This window comes from Acanthochromis polyacanthus, chromosome 13 (assembly GCF_021347895.1).
Source record: "Acanthochromis polyacanthus isolate Apoly-LR-REF ecotype Palm Island chromosome 13, KAUST_Apoly_ChrSc, whole genome shotgun sequence".
Taxonomy (NCBI): domain Eukaryota; kingdom Metazoa; phylum Chordata; class Actinopteri; family Pomacentridae; genus Acanthochromis; species Acanthochromis polyacanthus.
The window spans coordinates 18,837,117-18,859,133 of NC_067125.1; the positions used below are offsets into that span (position 1 = coordinate 18,837,117).

General features: G+C 42.8%; 1 protein-coding gene, 2 long non-coding RNA genes and 1 other non-coding gene across 5 annotated transcripts in view; 3 read left to right on the forward strand and 1 right to left on the reverse strand.

The window, feature by feature from the left end:
• Positions 1-22,017, forward strand: part of LOC110972159 (NADPH oxidase 4) — a 71,353-nt gene that overhangs the window by 25,523 nt on the left and 23,813 nt on the right. The window contains exons 14-16 of the mRNA XM_051958328.1: positions 119-238; positions 340-448; positions 1,068-1,136. Coding sequence (XP_051814288.1) covers positions 119-238; positions 340-448; positions 1,068-1,136 — 298 coding nt within the window. The remainder of the gene's footprint in view (positions 1-118; positions 239-339; positions 449-1,067; positions 1,137-22,017) is intronic.
• trnad-guc (transfer RNA aspartic acid (anticodon GUC)) lies at positions 2,901-2,972 on the forward strand. The gene has a single exon. It is a non-coding gene; the product is annotated as a tRNA-Asp (tRNA).
• On the forward strand, positions 4,329-16,599 carry LOC127536906 (uncharacterized). Its single transcript, XR_007946115.1, has 3 exons — positions 4,329-4,528; positions 13,599-14,145; positions 16,475-16,599. It is a non-coding gene; the product is annotated as an uncharacterized LOC127536906 (long non-coding RNA).
• On the reverse strand, positions 4,967-20,495 carry LOC127536907 (uncharacterized). 2 transcript variants are annotated; one of them, XR_007946118.1, is made up of 3 exons: positions 19,606-20,495; positions 7,719-10,570; positions 4,967-5,375 (listed from the first exon to the last, which is right to left on the reverse strand). It is a non-coding gene; the product is annotated as an uncharacterized LOC127536907 (long non-coding RNA). The 2 variants fall into 2 exon arrangements; XR_007946116.1 differs by having other exon boundaries at positions 7,719-10,148; positions 19,184-20,494.

Sequence of the window (22,017 nt, forward strand, 5' to 3'; positions counted from 1 at the left end):
CAGGATGTTTATCTCCTTCATGTGTGTTTGACCCAAGGGGAGAAATATAATTAAACATGTGTGTATTTGTTCAGTCTCTTGGACTTCTTCTGTGTTTTTGTCCATGTTGTATATTCAGGCTTTACATTGACGGTCCTTTTGGAAGTCCATCAGAGGAAGTATTCAACTACGATGTCAGTCTTTGTGTTGCTGGCGGAATAGGAGTCACACCGTTCGCCTGTGTGCTGCACGCTCTGCTGTGAGTTGTAAAAAAAATACCATATACAGATAAATGATGATCATTTGAGCAACTATTTATGTGTGCCTTTCCTTCCTCCTCCCTCCCTGGTGAACACCAAGTGACGGCTGGACGGGTTTCAGGTTGCAGAGGTTGTACTTTGTGTGGGTCTGCAGGGAGCTCCAGTCCTTCTACTGGTTTGCAGAGCTGCTGTGTGCTCTGCATCACAAGGTAAGAAGAAAGTCTGGATGTTTCTGCCGTCATGTTGCATCAATCAAAACACACGGGATTTCAGCTTCAGTTTATAGCCTGACTTCGGTAATTGTTTGACCAGAATCGTGTGTTTTCCGCTGCTTGAATGCCAGCGACAGGAAAGAAGATTCACTTTCAAATGTTTAGCTTAACAGCATAGTTAATCCAGGTGGCGTAGATCATTTGGGCCAGAAACTTTCTTTAATTTGTTTGTTTGCTTTCAGTCAGGTCAGCGTAAGTTTTCCGGGTTTTAAGTAGCTGAGGGAATGTCAGAGGTTAAAAGCGTAAAAGACTGCAGATGAGCAAGATATCAACCTCTGATTGACCCCAATCCCCAATTTACTGCCATTGACTTGTTTCTGTGGTTGTGTATATGTCGTGTATGAGATAGCAGATTTTACAATAGTACAATAAAATGAACTACATTAAAGGTCATGGACATGAGGAAACTCAGTGTCAGGTTTGTGGGGTTTATCACCATCTTGTGACTGTTTGTAGATCAACCTCAGCTACGTCCAAGAAATTCAGGAAGTAAATGCTGCATTTTGTACTAAACATGACAGACCCTGAACTTTCCATGTTTGTGTTTGTCTTTTAGCTTTGGCAGGAGAACAGACCAGACTACTTTAACCTGAAACTTTACATCAGTCAGACAGACGGCCTGCAGGTAAATGTGACACAAGCTGTTTGTTTATGTTTTTGTTCCGTCTCTTTTTCTGTTTTTTTCAACAGCTCCTCGTTAGTATAGTGGTGAGTATCCCCACCTGTCCCACGCCGGGGTTCGATTCCCCGACAGGGAGAGTTTCTTTTTTCTAAGCATTTCACTGGTTGAACAAGTTTACCAGGAGCTCTTAAACCACACGTCTGTCGTAAATCTGAAGGCAGTGACAGGAAGTTGAAATAATAGCGGAGTATGTTCATGACCTGCTAGAGCCTCCTTCCCTGTTTATATTTCATGCTCCTGACTCAGGAGCCTACCTTTTGTGCCCTCCAAAGCTTTATTGATTTTGCTCCATGAGACAGGCTTGGCTAAAGGCATGAAATACGATAGCACTATGGGGTGTTGCCTTAAAGCTTGTTGACAAAAGCTGTTGACCTGTATTGATCAGTGCAGATGACCGTCCTTCTAGGTCAGAACCGACATAGAAGTGGTGACCACAAATGCAACACAAACACAACCTCAACCTGAACATACCTTTAGCCTTAACCCTCAAATTAAACCTTAAGCCTCAAACAGCCCATAAATGGAGTGTCCTCACTCCGATGGTCTAAAATTCAAACTAAACTTCCTAAAAATAGATGGTGAAGTAACCACACACACACACACACGCACACACACACACACACACACACACACACACACACACACACACACACACACACACACACACACACACACACACAGAGTCATTTTTATCTTAATCTTTTAACTTCATTGTATTTCATGGTGCCCATTCATTTCCTCATTGATCTATTGTTTGACTTTTTGAAACATTTCTCACTAGAGGGCAGTATGTTACAGAGAAGCACACACAATCTAAAGCCTGCTACCAAATCCTGTCTGTTTATTGGTGCCTCCTATATAGCAGAAATCTACTATATTTCTACTACTGTATAGTAGATTTCTGCTATATGGGAGCCAGCCGTTTCGGTCAGTGTAAATCTACTATATAGTAGATTTCTGGGAGAGAACAGACAGCAGCAATATATATTGTGCAAATATTTTCAGTTGGTGCCATAATACACTTGTTTTCAGCTCCAAAATGACAATCAGGTAGTTAAGAGCATAATCTTTTATTGTGCATTAAAATTTTTGCTGTTATTCGGAGTGAAAACACATTATGTTGATAGAAATACTAACTTTCTCTGCAACCCGGTCACTCCAAAAATTCAGAATATCCAGATTTGTAAATTCCACATCATGTTATCCAGCATCAAGTAATATGTTGTAATTTTGTGCCACTTAACTAATGATAGCGTAAGTAATTGCTAATAATGATTACAGTTTTTTAGACAAAATGTCGGACCTACGTGTGGAATCAAATGGAAAATCAACTTTTGTTTACAGGTTTGAAAACAATTATTAGAGCTGTTTTGTTAATGTCTGATGTTCGTGTTTTCTGCTTGTCGTCTTACATTTCATTTGTTTTAGTCGCTGTTGAGTGATGATTTAGTTTGGATTATCTGTTGACATTACAGCTTATGTGCAAAATAGTGGTGACTCAGAAAATATTTTTGCCCATCTTGTTTGAATTTTGGAATTTTTTAACTTCAAAACTTTTCTAAACTTTAAATCAAAGGTGTTCTCATAATTATTTCCAAACCCACATTGTTCAGGGTCTTCACAAAAACAAAGCAGTACCTTTGTATGTGTGAAGGAATGTATGAATGAGTCACTATGTCTTTTGTCATGTGACCAAGCAGCTTTATCTCCTCGTTAGTATAGTGGTGAGTATCCCCGCCTGTCACGCGGGAGACCGGGGTTCGATTCCCCGACGGGGAGAATTTCACCTTTTGAAGCTGTTCACTGGTTGAACAACTTTACCACGTCTGTCGTAAATCAGAGGCCTGTGAAAGGAAGCTCAAAGTTCAAGTAGGAGTGAACTTAGCTTAATGCTTGGTGGAACTTCTTTTTTTTTAACATGTGTATGTTTAATGTCCCTGATTTGGGAGGCTTTTGCACTCTACAGAGAACCAGCTCGATTGAGTTTGCTTCAGATAAAGGCATGAAATGTGATAAGACCTTTATTTGCTGCCCTAAATCTGTCGCTATATATACAGACAAACAGTCACACTCACATTCACACCTACGGGCAATTTAGAATAATCAATTCACCTCAGCATATTTTTGGACTGTGGGAGGAAGCCCACACATGCACAGGGAGAACATGCAAACTCCATGCAGAAAGATCCCAGGCCCAGGCCAGGATTTGAACTGGGGATCTTCTTGCTGCAAGGCGAAAGTGCTAACCACTACGCCACTGTGCAGCCAAAAGGAAAACATCCATCCATACACCACTTTATCCTCACGAGGGTCACGGGGGGTGCTGGAGCCTATCCCAGCTGACTTGGGTGAAGGCAGGGGACACCCTGGACAGGTCGCCAGTCTGTCTCAGGGCTACATAGACAGATGAACAATCCCTCTCGCATTCACACCCACGGGCAATTTTAGAGTAACCAATTAACCTCAGCATATTTTTGGACTGTGGGAGGAAGCCGGAGTACCCGGAGAAAACCCACGCATGCACAGGGAGAACATGCAAAATCCATGCAGAAAGATCCCAGGCCCAGGCTGGGATTTGAACTGGGGATCTTCTTTCTGCAAGGAGAAAGTGCTAACCACTTCTTCACTGTGCAGCGAGAAGGAAAACATTTAAACGCTAATTGAAAAACTTAATCCATGTTTTTAGAATGGCTTTGCTCAAGGGGTAGTAATGTCCTTGTGTCACTATGTTGCTGGTCATGTGATCTTATGGCCTCAACTCCTCATTAGTATAGTGGTGAGTATCCCCGCCTGTCACGCGGGCGCCAGCCGTGGATACCAGTATCAGAGAATTTAGAGAGTTGAATGCCGTCTGCCAGGTGCGGGATCGAAACCAGTTCAAATCACATCATGATCAACATTTACGGTAATTACTGCGTGTACAAATGCTGAATTGATTTGAGTAAAACCATTTAAGCACTATTAATCTGTAACTGCACAAAGTCATGCAAAAATATTTGCATCTCAAAACAAATAAGGCATATGAAGGTATAGATTGTGCTTAAATTATGTTATAACTACTGCCAAGTAATTCTGTTACCGTATAATTCAATAATCATGATATGAATAAAGAACAAAGAACAATAACTAATTAAAGCTGCAAGCAGCGATGGACGGGTCCTCGCATCCACGCTGGTCGGCGAATCCATGCACGTCCACCAGGTGGCACTGTGACTGAGAGTGTGTGCCGGCCTCTGAATCACATCTGGACCAGAGTTTAATCACAAGTAAAATTTCAGCCAGATTGGAGCATGTTCAGACGAGTTATATAGCATTTCCTGCCCATCCACCACCAGGTGGCGCTGTAACTCAGAGTGTATTTCAAACAGTGGATGTGATGAGGGTTGGACTCTGATCAGTCATGAAAAGTTTCAGGCTGATTTGACCATGTAGAGGCCAGTTGTACAGCATTTACTGTCCATCCAACAGGTGGCACTGCGACTGAGAGTGTCTGTTGGCCTGTAGATGTGATCAGGATTGAATTGTGATCACACATGGAAAGTTTGAGGCAGATTGGAGCATGCAGAGGAGAGTTATACAGCAGTTGATGTTTCTTGGCGAAGCATCAAAACTCTGATGGTCGCCATGGCCACGCCATTTGGCTTCTGGTTAAACATTTGATAACTTTTCATCACCAAGTCCTGCTGTGTGGACTGACAAAATTTCAGGTCTCCTGGAATTATCCCCTAGGAGGTATTAACTCTCAAAAATGAGAAAAATCATAAAAATTCTCACAATTAATCCAAGATGGCCGACTTCCTGTTGGGTTTAGGACATGGCTCCAAGAGGCTTTTTTGTGCGTCCTGATGTGCTCTATAAGCCTCCCAAATTTCATGGATGTAGGTGAAACGTGCTGGGGGGGCTGTTTGTTAAAAATACTGTAGGGGGCGCTATAGCATGTGCAGTGCCGAGATGCATACGGTGTAGTTCCTTGGGTCGATGGTGATGTGTGTGGTAATTTTAGTGAGCATTGGAGTATTTCTAACCTGTCAAACAGCACTTTGTTTTGCATGGCGATATTTGGTTGCTACGGCAACAGCGTTACATGAAATGTCACACCCTTGACAGTGTGGGATTGTCAAGAGGTGAAGACTCGACTGACCAATTTCCAGCATGATATCACCACGTTTGGGGCCATTGTACCTGACAATATAAGGCCTTAAACTTACTATTACCAACAGGTGGCGCTATGACTTTTTCAGAATTTATGAGTGTGGATGTGTTCAGACTGGACCTGGTGTCCATCATGTGAAGTTTGGGGCAGATAGGATCTTGTTCAGCTGAGATATGAATCGTTAAATTTTCATGGCGAAACATCAAAATTGGTTTGGCCGCCACAGACACGCCTTTTGATGACAAGTCACCATTTTCACTGGGATGCATCATCAATGTGTTCAGCCTGTTGTCACCGCATTTGAAGTGAATATGATCAACCGGGTAAGAATAGGGCATGAAAGTGTAAAAGATGTCTATTTCCTGAAACCACAAGGTGGCGCTATGACTGTCAATGAATATCCCTATGTGGATGACATCAGGACAGGACTGTCATCATACATGTAAAGTTTCAGGCAGATTGGAGCATGTTGAGAAGAATTACACACCACTTCCTGTTTCATGGCGAAGGATCAGTTGTTTGAGGCTCTGCCATGGCCACACCTTTTGGCTTCTGGTTGAGTTTTTGATAACTTTTCATCAGAAAGGTCTGGTGCATGTACTGGCCAAATTTCAATTCTCTTAGACTTATCCACTAGGAGCTATAAATTTTGACAAATGTACAGCAAATTCAAGATGGCCGACTTCCTGTTGGGTTTAGGGTGTGGCTGTGATTGACTTTTTGGTGTGTCCTGATGTGGTGCATATGCCCACCAAATATTGTAGCTGTAAATAAAACATTGTGGAAGTTGGCCTAATGACCACTTTTTCAATTTTGCAGGTGGCGCTATAGAGCCATTTTTCCACACATATGCGCAACTCCCATAAAATATCAAATTTTTCGCCAGTCCTGATGTGCACGCCAAATTTCACGCGTTTTGGAATATGATAAGGCCGCCAAAAAGGCAATTCATTTCCCGAGGAGCGATTACGTTTGAAAAATTTACAGCAAATTGAAGATGGCCGACTTCCTGTTGGGTTTAGGGCGTGACTGTAATTGACTTTTTGGTGTGTCCGGATGTTCTGCATATGCCCACCAAATATTGTAGCTGTACATGAAACACTGTGGCAGTTGGCCTAATGACTACTTTTTCAACTTTGCAGGTGGCGCTATAGAGCCATTTTGCCACGCACATGCGCAACTCCCATAAAATATCAAATTTTTCGCCAGTCCTGATGTGCATGCCAAATTTCACGCGTTTTGGAGTATGATAAGGCCGCCAAAAAGCCAATTTACTTTACGGGAGAAAAAATAAAAAATAAATAAATAAATAATAATAATAATTAAAGCTGCAAGCAGCGATGGACGGGTCCTCGCATCCACGCTGGTCGTGAATCCACGCACGTCCACCAGGTGGCGCTGTGACTGAGAGTGTATGTCGGCCTCTGAATCGCATCTGGACCAGAGTCCAATCATACATTTAAAATTTCAGCCAGACTGTAGCATGTTCAGAGCAGTTATAGAGCATTTCCTGTCTATCCACCAGGTGGCGCTGTAACTCAGAGTGTATTTCACACAGTGGATGTGATGAGGGTTGGACTCTGATCACTCATGAAAAGTTTCAGGCTGATTTGATCATGTAGAGGCCAGTTATACAGCATTTACTGTCCCTCCATCAGGTGGCGCTGCGACTGAGAGTGTCTGTTGGCCTGTAGATGTGATCAGGATTGGATTGTGATCACACATGGAAAGTTTGAGGCAGATTGGAGCATGCAGAGGAGAGTTATACAGCAGTTGATGTTTCATGGCGAAGCATCAAAACGCTGATGGTCGCCATGGCCACGCCATTTGGCTTCTGGTTAAACTTTTGATAACTTTTCCAAACCAAGTCCTGCTGTGTGGACTGACAAAATTTCAGGTCTCCTGGAATTATCCCCTAGGAGGTATTAACTCTCAAAAATGAGAAAAATCATCAAAAATCTCACAATTAATCCAAGATGGCCGACTTCCTGTTGGGTTTAGGACATGGCTCCAAGAGGCTTTTTTGTGCGTCCTGATGTGCTCTATAAGCCTCCCAAATTTCATGGATGTAGGTGAAACGTGCTGGGGGGGCTGTTTGTTAAAAATACTGTAGGGGGCGCTATAGCATGTGCAGTGCCGAGATGCATACAGTGTTGTTCCTTGGGTCAATGGTGATGTGTGTGGTAATTTTTGTGAGCATTGGAGTATTCCTAACCTGTCAGAAAGGGCTTTGTTTTTCATGGCGATATTTGGTTGCTACGGCAACAGCGTTACATGAAATGTCACACCCTTCACAGTGTGTGATTGTCAAGAGGTGAAGACTCGACTGACCAATTTCCAGCATGATATCACCAAGTTTGGGGCCATTGTACCTGAAAATATAAGGCCTTAAACTTACTATTACCAACAGGTGGCGCTATGACTTTTTCAAAATTTATGAGTGTGGATGTGTTCAGACTGGACCTGGTATCCAGCATGTGAAGTCTGAGGCAGATAGGATGTTGTTCAGCTGAGATATGAATCGTTAAATTTTCATGGCGAAACATGGAAATTGGTTTGGCCGCCACAGACACGCCCTTTGATGACAAGTCACCATTTTCACTGGGATGCATCATCAATGTGTTTAGGCTGTTGTCACTGCATTTGAAGTGAATATGATCAACTGGGTAACAATAGGGCATGAAAGTGTAAAAGATGTCTATTTCCTGAAACCACAAGGTGGCGCTATGACTGTCAATGAATATCCCTATGTGGATGACATCAGGACAGGACTGTCATCATACATGTAAAGTTTCAGGCAGATTGGAGCATGTTGAGAAGAATTAGACACCACTTCCTGTTTCATGGCGAAGGATCAGTTGTTTGAGGCTCCGCCATGGCCACACCTTTTGGCTTCTGGTTGAGTTTTTGATAACTTTTCATCAGAAAGGTCTGGTGCATGTACTGGCCAAATTTCAGTTCTCTCAGACTTATCCACTAGGAGCTATAAATTTTGACAAATGTACAGCAAATTCAAGATGGCCGACTTCCTGTTGGGTTTAGGGTGTGGCTGTGATTGACTTTTTGGTGTGTCCTGATGTGGTGCATATGCCCACCAAATATTGTAGCTGTAAATAAAACATTGTGGAAGTTGGCCTAATGACCACTGTTTCAATTTTGCAGGTGGCGCTATAGAGCCATTTTTTCACACATATGCGCAACTCCCATAAAATATCAAATTTTTCGCCAGTCCTGATGTGCACGCCAAATTTCACGCGTTTTGGTTCATGATAAGGCCGCCAAAAAGGCAAGTCATTTCCCGAGGAGCGATTAAGTTTGAAAAATTTACAGCAAATTGAAGGTGGCCGACTGCCTGTTGGGTTTAGGGCGTGGCTGTAATTGACTTTTTGGTGTGTCCAGATGTTCTGCATATGCCCACCAAATATTGTAGCTGTACATGAAACATTGTGGCAGTTGGCCTAATGACTACTTTTTCAAGTTTGCAGGTGGCGCTATAGAGCCATTTTGCCACGCACATGCGCAACTCCCATAAAATATCAAATTTTTCGCCAGTCCTGATGTGCATGCCAAATTTCACGCGTTTTGGAGTATGATAAGGCCGCCAAAAAGCCAATTTACTTTACGGGAGAAAAAAAAAAAAAAATAATAATAATAATAATAATTAAAGCTGCAAGCAGCGATGGACGGGTCCTCGCATCCACGCTGGTCGTGAATCCACGCACGTCCACCAGGTGGCGCTGTGACTGAGAGTGTATGTCGGCCTCTGAATCGCATCTGGACCAGAGTCCAATCATACATTTAAAATTTCAGCCAGACTGTAGCATGTTCAGAGCAGTTATAGAGCATTTCCTGTCTATCCACCAGGTGGCGCTGTAACTCAGAGTGTATTTCACACAGTGGATGTGATGAGGGTTGGACTCTGATCACTCATGAAAAGTTTCAGGCTGATTTGATCATGTAGAGGCCAGTTATACAGCATTTACTGTCCCTCCATCAGGTGGCGCTGCGACTGAGAGTGTCTGTTGGCCTGTAGATGTGATCAGGATTGGATTGTGATCACACATGGAAAGTTTGAGGGAGATTGGAGCATGCAGAGGAGAGTTATACAGCAGTTGATGTTTCATGGCGAAGCATCAAAACGCTGATGGTCGCCATGGCCACGCCATTTGGCTTCTGGTTAAACTTTTGATAACTTTTCCAAACCAAGTCCTGCTGTGTGGACTGACAAAATTTCAGGTCTCCTGGAATTATCCCCTTGGAGGTATTAACTCTCAAAAATGAGAAAAATCATCAAAAATCTCACAATTAATCCAAGATGGCCGACTTCCTGTTGGGTTTAGGACATGGCTCCAAGAGGCTTTTTTGTGCGTCCTGATGTGCTCTATAAGCCTCCCAAATTTCATGGATGTAGGTGAAACGTGCTGGGGGGGCTGTTTGTTAAAAATACTGTAGGGGGCGCTATAGCATGTGCAGTGCCGAGATGCATACAGTGTTGTTCCTTGGGTCGATGGTGATGTGTGTGGTAATTTTTGTGAGCATTGGAGTATTCCTAACCTGTCAGAAAGGGCTTTGTTTTTCATGGCGATATTTGGTTGCTACGGCAACAGCGTTGCATGAAATGTCACACCCTTCACAGTGTGTGATTGTCAAGAGGTGAAGACTCGACTGACCAATTTCCAGCATGATATCACCAAGTTTGGGGCCATTGTACCTGAAAATATAAGGCCTTAAACTTACTATTACCAACAGGTGGCGCTATGACTTTTTCAAAATTTATGAGTGTGGATGTGTTCAGACTGGACCTGGTATCCAGCATGTGAAGTCTGAGGCAGATAGGATGTTGTTCAGCTGAGATATGAATCGTTAAATTTTCATGGCGAAACATGGAAATTGGTTTGGCCGCCACAGACACGCCCTTTGATGACAAGTCACCATTTTCACTGGGATGCATCATCAATGTGTTTAGGCTGTTGTCACTGCATTTGAAGTGAATATGATCAACCGGGTAAGAATAGGGCATGAAAGTGTAAAAGATGTCTATTTCCTGAAACCACAAGGTGGCGCTATGACTGTCAATGAATATCCCTATGTGGATGACATCAGGACAGGACTGTCATCATACATGTAAAGTTTCAGGCAGATTGGAGCATGTTGAGAAGAATTAGACACCACTTCCTGTTTCATGGCGAAGGATCAGTTGTTTGAGGCTCCGCCATGGCCACACCTTTTGGCTTCTGGTTGAGTTTTTGATAACTTTTCATCAGAAAGGTCTGGTGCATGTACTGGCCAAATTTCAGTTCTCTCAGACTTATCTATAAATTTTGACAAATGTACAGCAAATTCAAGATGGCCGACTTCCTGTTGGGTTTAGGGTGTGGCTGTGATTGACTTTTTGGTGTGTCCTGATGTGGTGCATATGCCCACCAAATATTGTAGCTGTAAATAAAACATTGTGGAAGTTGGCCTAATGACCACTTTTTCAATTTTGCAGGTGGCGCTATAGAGCCATTTTTCCACACATATGCGCAACTCCCATAAAATATCAAATTTTTCGCCAGTCCTGATGTGCACGCCAAATTTCACGCGTTTTGGTTCATGATAAGGCCGCCAAAAAGGCAATTCATTTCCCGAGGAGCGATTAAGTTTGAAAAATTTACAGCAAATTGAAGATGGCCGACTTCCTGTTGGGTTTAGGGCGTGGCTGTAATTGACTTTTTGGTGTGTCCTGATGTTGTGCATATGCCCACCAAATATTGTAGCTGTACATGAAACATTGTGGCAGTTGGCCTAATGACTACTTTTTCAACTTTGCAGGTGGCGCTATAGAGCCATTTTGCCACGCACATGCGCAACTCCCATAAAATATCAAATTTTTCGCCAGTCCTGATGTGCATGCCAAATTTCACGCATTTTGGAGTATGATAAGGCCGCCAAAAAGCCAATTTACTTTACGGGAGAAAAAAAAAAAAAAAAATAATAATAATAAACCCTAGGGTTTCAATAGGGTCCTTGGCACCGCTGGTGCCTTGGACAGTCGGTGCTCTGGCACCGCCTGTCCTTTGCACCCTCGGTGCTCGGACCCTAATAATAATAAACCCTAGGGTTTCAATAGGGTCCTTGGACGTGGACAGTCGGTGCCCTTGCACCGCCTGTCCTTCGCACCCTCGGTGCTCGGTGCTTATTAATCAGATATTGTGTTGTTTCATACCAAGTATTGTTTCAGTATTGAGTCTCTCAAATATAAATCTAATATTAACGCTTAACTCATTTGTTAATTTGGTAACCATAGTTAATGGAAAACATTGCTCAGTTAAGCTATTATTTTTTTCACATTTTTAAGATGCCAAATGTCATTGAGTACAATTTCCCCCTTGTAAAAGTCACATTTCTCTTTTAAAAACTGTTACAAATCTTACAAAATACACACAAAAACCCAACACAATTACAATAACTTAAAGTCATGTAGATCGCCGAAATCAATTCCAGTCATACTCAGAGTTAAAATCAACAGATTACATGATTAAGCTAAAGTTTATGTTAAAAGCATGTAGTACAGTATTGACATTATTTCGCCCCGCCCACTTTTGATTCTTCGTTGTTCTGCATTTTGTCTTCTCACTTCCGGTCAGCCCTTTCCGGGTAGCCAGCTCCGCAGAGTTACAGCATCAAAATGTCAACAGACACGACACCAGGGGCTCTAAAATGTTTTTAAAAGCAAACGTGAACCCGAGCCAGGCCAGCAATACAAGTCACTTGCCGTGGGTGCTAGTTAGCAGTAGCGGTGCGGTGGAGACAACGGGATGCTCCTGCATAGCTGGATTTAGGACAGTCGTGCAGTCATGCAGCCTGGATATTATGGAAGGTAAAAGTCCTACACCTTACTCTTGTTTTTGTCATGACTTGTTTTGCCATCATTGTTATCATTATTATAATTACTGAAGAAAAGTTTTCTCTATTAAAAAAAAGGTGGCGCTTGAGACAGTAATATTTGTTGCTTTTTGCATGTAATACATGCTTAAAGTTGTGGTTCTAACGTCAAAGTATTTGAAAATATGAACTATTGATTTCTTACATTGTATTTGGACTGCATTTAAGGCTATATTACAGAGTTTTATGGATATAGCAGAAGTAGAAGTGGTAGTTTTCTTGCTGTTGTGATGCACGACAACTGAGTGACTAAAGAGGAAACACTGAATATGATTCATTGTATTACATTGCATTCATTAATATTATATGGGGTGCCGTCTCTAAAGCAGCTCATGCTAAAAAAAAAACAGCAACATTTTGTCACATTTAGCTTCAAACCATGTGCAAATGGTTATTAAATGTCAGACATAAATGCTAAATATAAATGTTAATGTCATATTTAACATTTATATTTATCATTTATGTCTGACATTTAATACTTACATTAAACTATTTCAGATATTTCTAAGATGAGAAATATTGCAGTAAATGTTGTAAAAGGTCACCAGAAAAAAATCACACCACTTGTTTGTACATGGTTTGAAGCTAAATGTGACAAAATGAGCTGCTTTACAGACGGCACCCCATATAATATTAATGAATGCAATAGTTTTCATCGAAGACAGCTGTTAAAGTTCAAATTGTCTTCTTTTATATCACAAATATAATCAAATAATAATTTCTGATGACAGGTTGAAAATGCTGTGTCCAGTGGGGTAACTGGCATATCCTGCACGGATGAACAACGGGTCTGGAATGTGGGGACTCACAGGAACCTTGGCTCAAAGTGATTGATAGGACAACTGCATACCTGTTTGCCTGCCTGCTTGCCAGCCTCACCTGCTTGCCAAACCCACCTCTGCTTCAGTCCAGCCAGCATCCTGCATAAACTCTCTTTTCCTCCTACAAAAATGCACTTTTTCCTTTATCTCAATCTTTCACTGCATAAATAAATTCCATTACTTTTTTAAACCAAATTCTGTGTTGATGTCTACACTTAAGGCCACACTCAGTCATTACAGCAGTAAGTGTTTTAAAAAATAAGTATTTGTAACATAAACACATTGATAACATTTGTTAATTAAAGCTGCAAGCAGCGATGGACGGGTCCTCGCATCCACGCTGGTCGGCGAATCCATGCACGTTCACCAGGTGGCACTGTGACTGAGAGCGTGTGTCGGCCTCTGAATCACATCTGGACCAGAGTTTAATCACACGTAAAATTTCAGCCAGATTGGAGCATGTTCAGACTAGTTATACAGCATTTCCTGCCCATCCACCACCAGGTGGCGCTGCAACTCAGAGTGTATTTCAAACAGTGGATGTGATGAGGGTTGGACTCTGATCACTCATGTAAAGTTTCAGGCTGATTTGACCATGTAGAGTCCAGTTATACAGCATTTACTGTCCATCCAACAGGTGGCGCTGCAACTGAGAGTGTCTGTTGGCCTGTAGATGTGATCAGGATTGGATTGTGATCACACATGGAAAGTTTGAGGCAGATTGGAGCATGCAGAGGAGAGTTATACAGCAGTTGTTGTTTCATGGCGAAGCATCAAAACTCTAATGGTCGCCATGGCCACACCATTTGGCTTCTGGTTAAACTTTTGATAACTTTTCATCACCAAGTCCTGCTGTGTGGACTGACAAAATTTCAGGTCTCCTGAAATTATCCCCTAGGAGGTATTAACTCTCAAAAATGAGAAAAATCATCAAAAATCTCACAATTAATCCAAGATGGCCGACTTCCTGTTGGGTTTAGGACATGGCTCCAAGAGGCTTTTTTGTGCGTCCTGATGTGCTCTATAAGCCTCCCAAATTTCATGGATGTAGGTGAAACGTGCTGGGGGGGCTGTTTGTTAAAAATACTGTAGGGGGCGCTATAGCATGTGCAGTGCCGAGATGCATACGGTGTCGTTGCTTGGGTCGATGGTGATGTGTGTGGTAATTTTAGTGAGCATTGGAGTATTTCTAACCTGTCAAACAGCACTTTGTTTTTCATGGCGATATTTGGTTGCTACGGCAACAGCGTTGCATGAAATGTCACACCCTTCACAGTGTGTGATTGTCAAGAGGTGAAGACTCGACTGACCAATTTCCAGCATGATATCACCAAGTTTGGGGCCATTGTACCTGACAATATAAGGCCTTAAACTTACTATTACCAACAGGTGGCGCTATGACTTTTTCAGAATTTGTGAGTGTGGATGTGTTCAGACTGGACCTGGTGTCCATCATGTGAAGTTTGGGGCAGATAGGATCTTGTTCAGCTGAGATATGAATCGTTAAATTTTCATGGCGAAACATGGAAATTGGTTTGGCCGCCACAGACACGCCCTTTGATGACAAGTCACCATTTTCACTGGGATGCATCATCAATGTGTTTAGGCTGTTGTCACTGCATTTGAAGTGAATATGATCAACCGGGTAAGAATAGGGCATGAAAGTGTAAAAGATGTCTTATTTCCTGAAACCACAAGGTGGCGCTATGACTGTCAATGAATATCCCTATGTGGATGACATCAGGACAGGACTGTCATCATACTTGTAAAGTTTCAGGCAGATTGGAGCATGTTGAGAAGAATTAGACACCACTTCCTGTTTCATGGCGAAGGATCAGTTGTTTGAGGCTCTGCCATGGCCACACCTTTTGGCTTCTGGTTGAGTTTTTGATAACTTTTCATCAGAAAGGTCTGGTGCATGTACTGGCCAAATTTCAGTTCTCTCAGACTTATCCACTAGGAGCTATAAATTTTGACAAATGTACAGCAAATTCAAGATGGCCGACTTCCTGTTGGGTTTAGGGTGTGGCTGTGATTGACTTTTTGGTGTGTCCTGATGTGGTGCATATGCCCACCAAATATTGTAGCTGTAAATAAAACATTGTGGAAGTTGGCCTAATGACCACTTTTTCAATTTTGCAGGTGGCGCTATAGAGCCATTTTTCCACACATATGCGCAACTGCCATAAAATATCAAATTTTTCGCCAGTCCTGATGTGCACGCCAAATTTCACGCGTTTTGGTTCATGATAAGGCCCCCAAAAAGGCAATTCATTTGCCGGGAGAAATTAATTTTGACAAATTTACAGCAAATTGAAGATGGCCGACTTCCTGTTGGGTTTAGGGCGTGGCTGTAATTGACTTTTTGGTGTGTCCTGATGTGGTGCATATGCCCACCAAATATTGTAGCTGTAAATGAAACATTGTGGAAGTTAGCCTAATGACCACTTTTCAATTTTGCAGGTGGCGCTATAGAGCCATTTTGCCACACACATGCGCAACTCCCATAAAATATCAAATTTTTCGCCAGTCCTGATGTGCATGCCAAATTTCACGCGTTTTGGAATATGATAAGGCCGCCAAAAAGCCAATTTACTTTACGGGAGAAAAAAAAAAAAAATAATAATAATTAAAGCTGCAAGCAGCGATGGACGGGTCCTCGCATCCACGCCGGTTGGTGAATCCACGCACGTCCACCAGGTCGCGCTGTGACTGAGAGTGTATGTCGGCCTCTGAATCGCATCTGGACCAGAGTCCAATCATACATGTTAAATTTCAGCCAGACTGTAGCATGTTCAGACAAGTTATACAGCATTTCCTGTCTATCCACCAGGTGGCGCTGTAACTCAGAGTGTATTTCACACAGTGGATGTGATGAGGGTTGGACTCTGATCACTCATGAAAAGTTTCAGGCTGATTTGATCATGTAGAGGCCAGTTATACAGCATTTACTGTCCCTCCAACAGGTGGCGCCGCGACTGAGAGTGTCTGTTGGCCTGTAGATGTGATCAGGATTGGATTGTGATCACACATGGAAAGTTTGAGGCAGATTGGAGCATGCAGAGGAGAGTTATACAGCAGTTGATGTTTCATGGCGAAGCATCAAAACGCTGATGGTCGCCATGGCCACGCCATTTGGCTTCTGGTTAAACTTTTGATAACTTTTCATCACCAAGTCCTGCTGTGTGGACTGACAAAATTTCAGGTCTCCTGGAATTATCCCCTTGGAGGTATTAACTCTCAAAAATGAGAAAAATCATCAAAAATCTCACAATTAATCCAAGATGGCCGACTTCCTGTTGGGTTTAGGTCATGGCTCCAAGAGGCTTTTTTGTGCGTCTTGATGTGCTCTATAAGCCTCCCAAATTTCATGGATGTAGGTGAAATGTGCTGGGGGGGCTGTTTGTTAAAAATACTGTAGGGGGCGCTATAGCATGTGCAGTGCCGAGATGCGTACGGTGTCGTTCCTTGGGTCGATGGTGATGTGTGTGGTAATTTTAGTGAGCATTGGAGTATTTCTAACCTGTCAAACAGCACTTTGTTTTTCATGGCGATATTTGGTTGCTACGGCAACAGCGTTGCATGAAATGTCACACCCTTCACAGTGTGTGATTGTCAAGAGGTGAAGACTCGACTGACCAATTTCCAGCATGATATCACCACGTTTGGGGCCATTGTACCTGAAAATATAAGGCCTTAAACTTACTATTACCAACAGGTGGCGCTATGACTTTTTCAGAATTTATGAGTGTGGATGTGTTCAGACTGGACCTGGTGTCCATCATGTGAAGTCTGAGGCAGATAGGATGTTGTTCAGCTGAGATATGAATCGTTAAATTTTCATGGCGAAACATGGAAATTGGTTTGGCCGCCACAGACACGCCCTTTGATGACAAGTCACCATTTTCACTGGGATGCATCATCAATGTGTTTAGGCTGTTGTCACTGCATTTGAAGTGAATATGATCAACCGGGTAACAATAGGGCATGAAAGTGTAAAAGATGTCTATTTCCTGAAACCACAAGGTGGCGCTATGACTGTCAATGAATATCCCTATGTGGATGACATCAGGACAGGACTGTCATCATACATGTAAAGTTTCAGGCAGATTGGAGCATGTTGAGAAGAATTAGACACCAATTCCTGTTTCATGGCGAAGGATCAGTTGTTTGAGGCTCCGCCATGGCCACACCTTTTGGCTTCTGGTTGAGTTTTTGATAACTTTTCATCAGAAAGGTCTGGTGCATGTACTGGCCAAATTTCAGTTCTCTCAGACTTATCCACTAGGAGCTATAAATTTTGACAAATGTACAGCAAATTCAAGATGGCCGACTTCCTGTTGGGTTTAGGGTGTGGCTGTGATTGACTTTTTGGTGTGTCCTGATGTGGTGCATATGCCCACCAAATATTGTAGCTGTAAATAAAACATTGTGGAAGTTGGCCTAATGACCACTTTTTCAATTTTGCAGGTGGCGCTATAGAGCCATTTTTCCACACATATGCGCAACTCCCATAAAATATCAAATTTTTCGCCAGTCCTGATGTGCACGCCAAATTTCACGCGTTTTGGAATATGATAAGGCCGCCAAAAAGGCAATTCATTTCCCGAGGAGCGATTAAGTTTGAAAAATTTACAGCAAATTGAAGATGGCCGACTTCCTGTTGGGTTTAGGGCGTGGCTGTAATTGACTTTTTGGTGTGTCCGGATGTTCTGCATATGCCCACCAAATATTGTAGCTGTACATGAAACATTGTGGCAGTTGGCCTAATGACTACTTTTTCAAGTTTGCAGGTGGCGCTATAGAGCCATTTTGCCACGCACATGCGCAACTCCCATAAAATATCAAATTTTTCGCCAGTCCTGATGTGCATGCCAAATTTCACGCGTTTTGGAGTATGATAAGGCCGCCAAAAAGCCAATTTACTTTACGGGAGAAAAAAAAAATTAAAGCTGCAAGCAGCGATGGACGGGTCCTCGCATCCACGCTGGTCGGCGAATCCATGCACGTTCACCAGGTGGCACTGTGACTGAGAGTGTGTGTCGGCCTCTGAATCACATCTGGACCAGAGTTTAATCACACGTAAAATTTCAGCCAGATTGGAGCATGTTCAGACTAGTTATACAGCATTTCCTGCCCATCCACCACCAGGTGGCGCTGTAACTCAGAGTGTATTTCAAACAGTGGATGTGATGAGGGCTGGACTCTGATCACTCATGAAAAGTTTCAGGCTGATTTGATCATGTAGAGGCCAGTTATACAGCATTTATTGTCCCTCCAACAGGTGGCGCTGCAACTGAGAGTGTCTGTTGGCCTGTAGATGTGATCAGGATTGGATTGTGATCACACATGGAAAGTTTGAGGCAGATTGGATCATGCAGAGGAGAGTTATACAGCAGTTGTTGTTTCATGGCGAAGCATCAAAACTCTAATGGTCGCCATGGCCACGCCATTTGGCTTCTGGTTAAACTTTTGATAACTTTTCATCACCAAGTCCTGCTGTGTGGACTGACAAAATTTCAGGTCTCCTGGAATTATCCCCAAGGAGGTATTAACTCTCAAAAATGAGAAAAATCATCAAAAATCTCACAATTAATCCAAGATGGCCGACTTCCTGCTGGGTTTAGGACATGGCTCCAAGAGGCTTTTTTGTGCGTCCTGATGTGCTCTATAAGCTTCCCAAATTTCATGGATGTAGGTGAAACGTGCTGGGGGGGCTGTTTGTTAAAAATACTGTAGGGGGCGCTATAGCATGTGCAGTGCCGAGATGCATACAGTGTTGTTCTTTGGGTCAATGGTGATGTGTGTGGTAATTTTTGTGAGCATTGGAGTATTCCTAACCTGTCAGAAAGGGCTTTGTTTTTCATGGCGATATTTGGTTGCTACGGCAACAGCGTTGCATGAAATGTCACACCCTTCACAGTGTGTGATTGTCAAGAGGTGAAGACTCGACTGACCAATTTCCAGCATGATATCACCAAGTTTGGGGCCATTGTACCTGAAAATATAAGGCCTTAAACTTACTATTACCAACAGGTGGCGCTATGACTTTTTCAAAATTTATGAGTGTGGATGTGTTTAGACTGGACCTGGTATCCAGCATGTGAAGTCTGAGGCAGATAGGATGTTGTTCAGCTGAGATATGAATCGTTAAATTTTCATGGCGAAACATCGAAATTGGTTTGGCCGCCACAGACACGCCCTTTGATGACAAGTCACCATTTTCACTGGGATGCATCATCAATGTGTTTAGGCTGTTGTCACTGCATTTGAAGTGAATATGATCAACCGGGTAACAATAGGGCATGAAAGTGTAAAAGATGTCTATTTCCTGAAACCACAAGGTGGCGCTATGACTGTCAATGAATATCCCTATGTGGATGACATCAGGACAGGACTGTCATCATACATGTAAAGTTTCAGGCAGATTGGAGCATGTTGAGAAGAATTAGACACCAATTCCTGTTTCATGGCGAAGGATCAGTTGTTTGAGGCTCCGCCATGGCCACACCTTTTGGCTTCTGGTTGAGTTTTTGATAACTTTTCATCAGAAAGGTCTGGTGAATGTACTGGCCAAATTTCAGTTCTCTCAGACTTATCCACTAGGAGCTATAAATTTTGACAAATGTACAGCAAATTCAAGATGGCCGACTTCCTGTTGGGTTTAGGGTGTGGCTGTGATTGACTTTTTGGTGTGTCCTGATGTGGTGCATATGCCCACCAAATATTGTAGCTGTAAATAAAACATTGTGGAAGTTGGCCTAATGACCACTTTTTCAATTTTGCAGGTGGCGCTATAGAGCCATTTTTCCACACATATGCGCAACTCCCATAAAATATCAAATTTTTCGCCAGTCCTGATGTGCACGCCAAATTTCACGCGTTTTGGTTCATGATAAGGCCGCCAAAAAGGCAAGTCATTTCCCGAGGAGCGATTAAGTTTGAAAAATTTACAGCAAATTGAAGATGGCCGACTTCCTGTTGGGTTTAGGGCGTGGCTGTAATTGACTTTTTGGTGTGTCCAGATGTTCTGCATATGCCCACCAAATATTGTAGCTGTACATGAAACATTGTGGCAGTTGGCCTAATGACTACTTTTTCAAGTTTGCAGGTGGCGCTATAGAGCCATTTTGCCACGCACATGCGCAACTCCCATAAAATATCAAATTTTTCGCCAGTCCTGATGTGCATGCCAAATTTCACGCGTTTTGGAGTATGATAAGGCCGCCAAAAAGCCAATTTACTTTACGGGAGAAAAAAAAAAAAAAATAATAATAATAATAATAAACCCTAGGGTTTCAATAGGGTCCTTGGCACCGCTGGTGCCTTGGACAGTCGGTGCCCTGGCACCGCCTGTCCTTCGCACCCTCGGTGCTCGGACCCTAAAAAAATAATAATAATAATAATTAAAGCTGCAAGCAGCGATGGACGGGTCCTCGCATCCACGCTGGTCGGTCAATCCACGCACGTCCACCAGGTGGCGCTGTGACAGAGTGTATGTCGGCCTCTGAATCGCATCTGGACCAGAGTCCAATCATACATGTAAAATTTCAGCCAGACTGTAGCATGTTCAGAGCAGTTATAGAGCATTTCCTGTCTATCCACCAGGTGGCGCTGTAACTCAGAGTGTATTTCACACAGTGGATGTGATGAGGGTTGGACTCTGATCACTCATGAAAAGTTTCAGGCTGATTTGATCATGTTGAGGCCAGTTATACAGCATTTACTGTCCCTCCAACAGGTGGCGCCACGACTGAGAGTGTCTGTTGGCCTGTAGATGTGATCAGGATTGGATTGTGATCACACATGGAAAGTTTGAGGCAGATTGGAGCATGCAGAGGAGAGTTATACAGCAGTTGATGTTTCATGGCGAAGCATCAAAACGCTGATGGTCGCCATGGCCACGCCATTTGGCTTCTGGTTAAACTTTTGATAACTTTTCATCACCAAGTCCTGCTGTGTGGACTGACAAAATTTCAGGTCTCCTGGAATTATCCCCTTGGAGGTATTAACTCTCAAAAATGAGAAAAATCATCAAAAATCTCACAATTAATCCAAGATGGCCGACTTCCTGTTGGGTTTAGGACATGGCTCCAAGAGGCTTTTTTGTGCGCCCTGATGTGCTCTATAAGCCTCCCAAATTTCATGGATGTAGGTGAAACGTGCTGGGGGGGCTGTTTGTTAAAAATACTGTAGGGGGCGCTATAGCATGTGCAGTGCCGAGATGCATACGGTGTCGTTGCTTGGGTCGATGGTGATGTGTGTGGTAATTTTAGTGAGCATTGGAGTATTTCTAACCTGTCAGAAAGGGCTTTGTTTTGCATGGCGATATTTGGTTGCTACGGCAACAGCGTTGCATGAAATGTCACACCCTTCACAGTGTGTGATTGTCAAGAGGTGAAGACTCGACTGACCAATTTCCAGCATGATATCACCAAGTTTGGGGCCATTGTACCTGAAAATATAAGGCCTTAAACTTACTATTACCAACAGGTGGCGCTATGACTTTTTCAAAATTTATGAGTGTGGATGTGTTCAGACTGGACCTGGTGTCCATCATGTGAAGTCTGAGGCAGATAGGATGTTGTTCAGCTGAGATATGAATCGTTAAATTTTCATGGCGAAACATGGAAATTGGTTTGGCCGCCACAGACACGCCCTTTGATGACAAGTCACCATTTTCACTGGGATGCATCATCAATGTGTTTAGGCTGTTGTCACTGCATTTGAAGTGAATATGATCAACCGGGTAACAATAGGGCATGAAAGTGTAAAAGATGTCTATTTCCTGAAACCACAAGGTGGCGCTATGACTGTCAATGAATATCCCTATGTGGATGACATCAGGACAGGACTGTCATCATACATGTAAAGTTTCAGGCAGATTGGAGCATGTTGAGAAGAATTAGACACCAATTCCTGT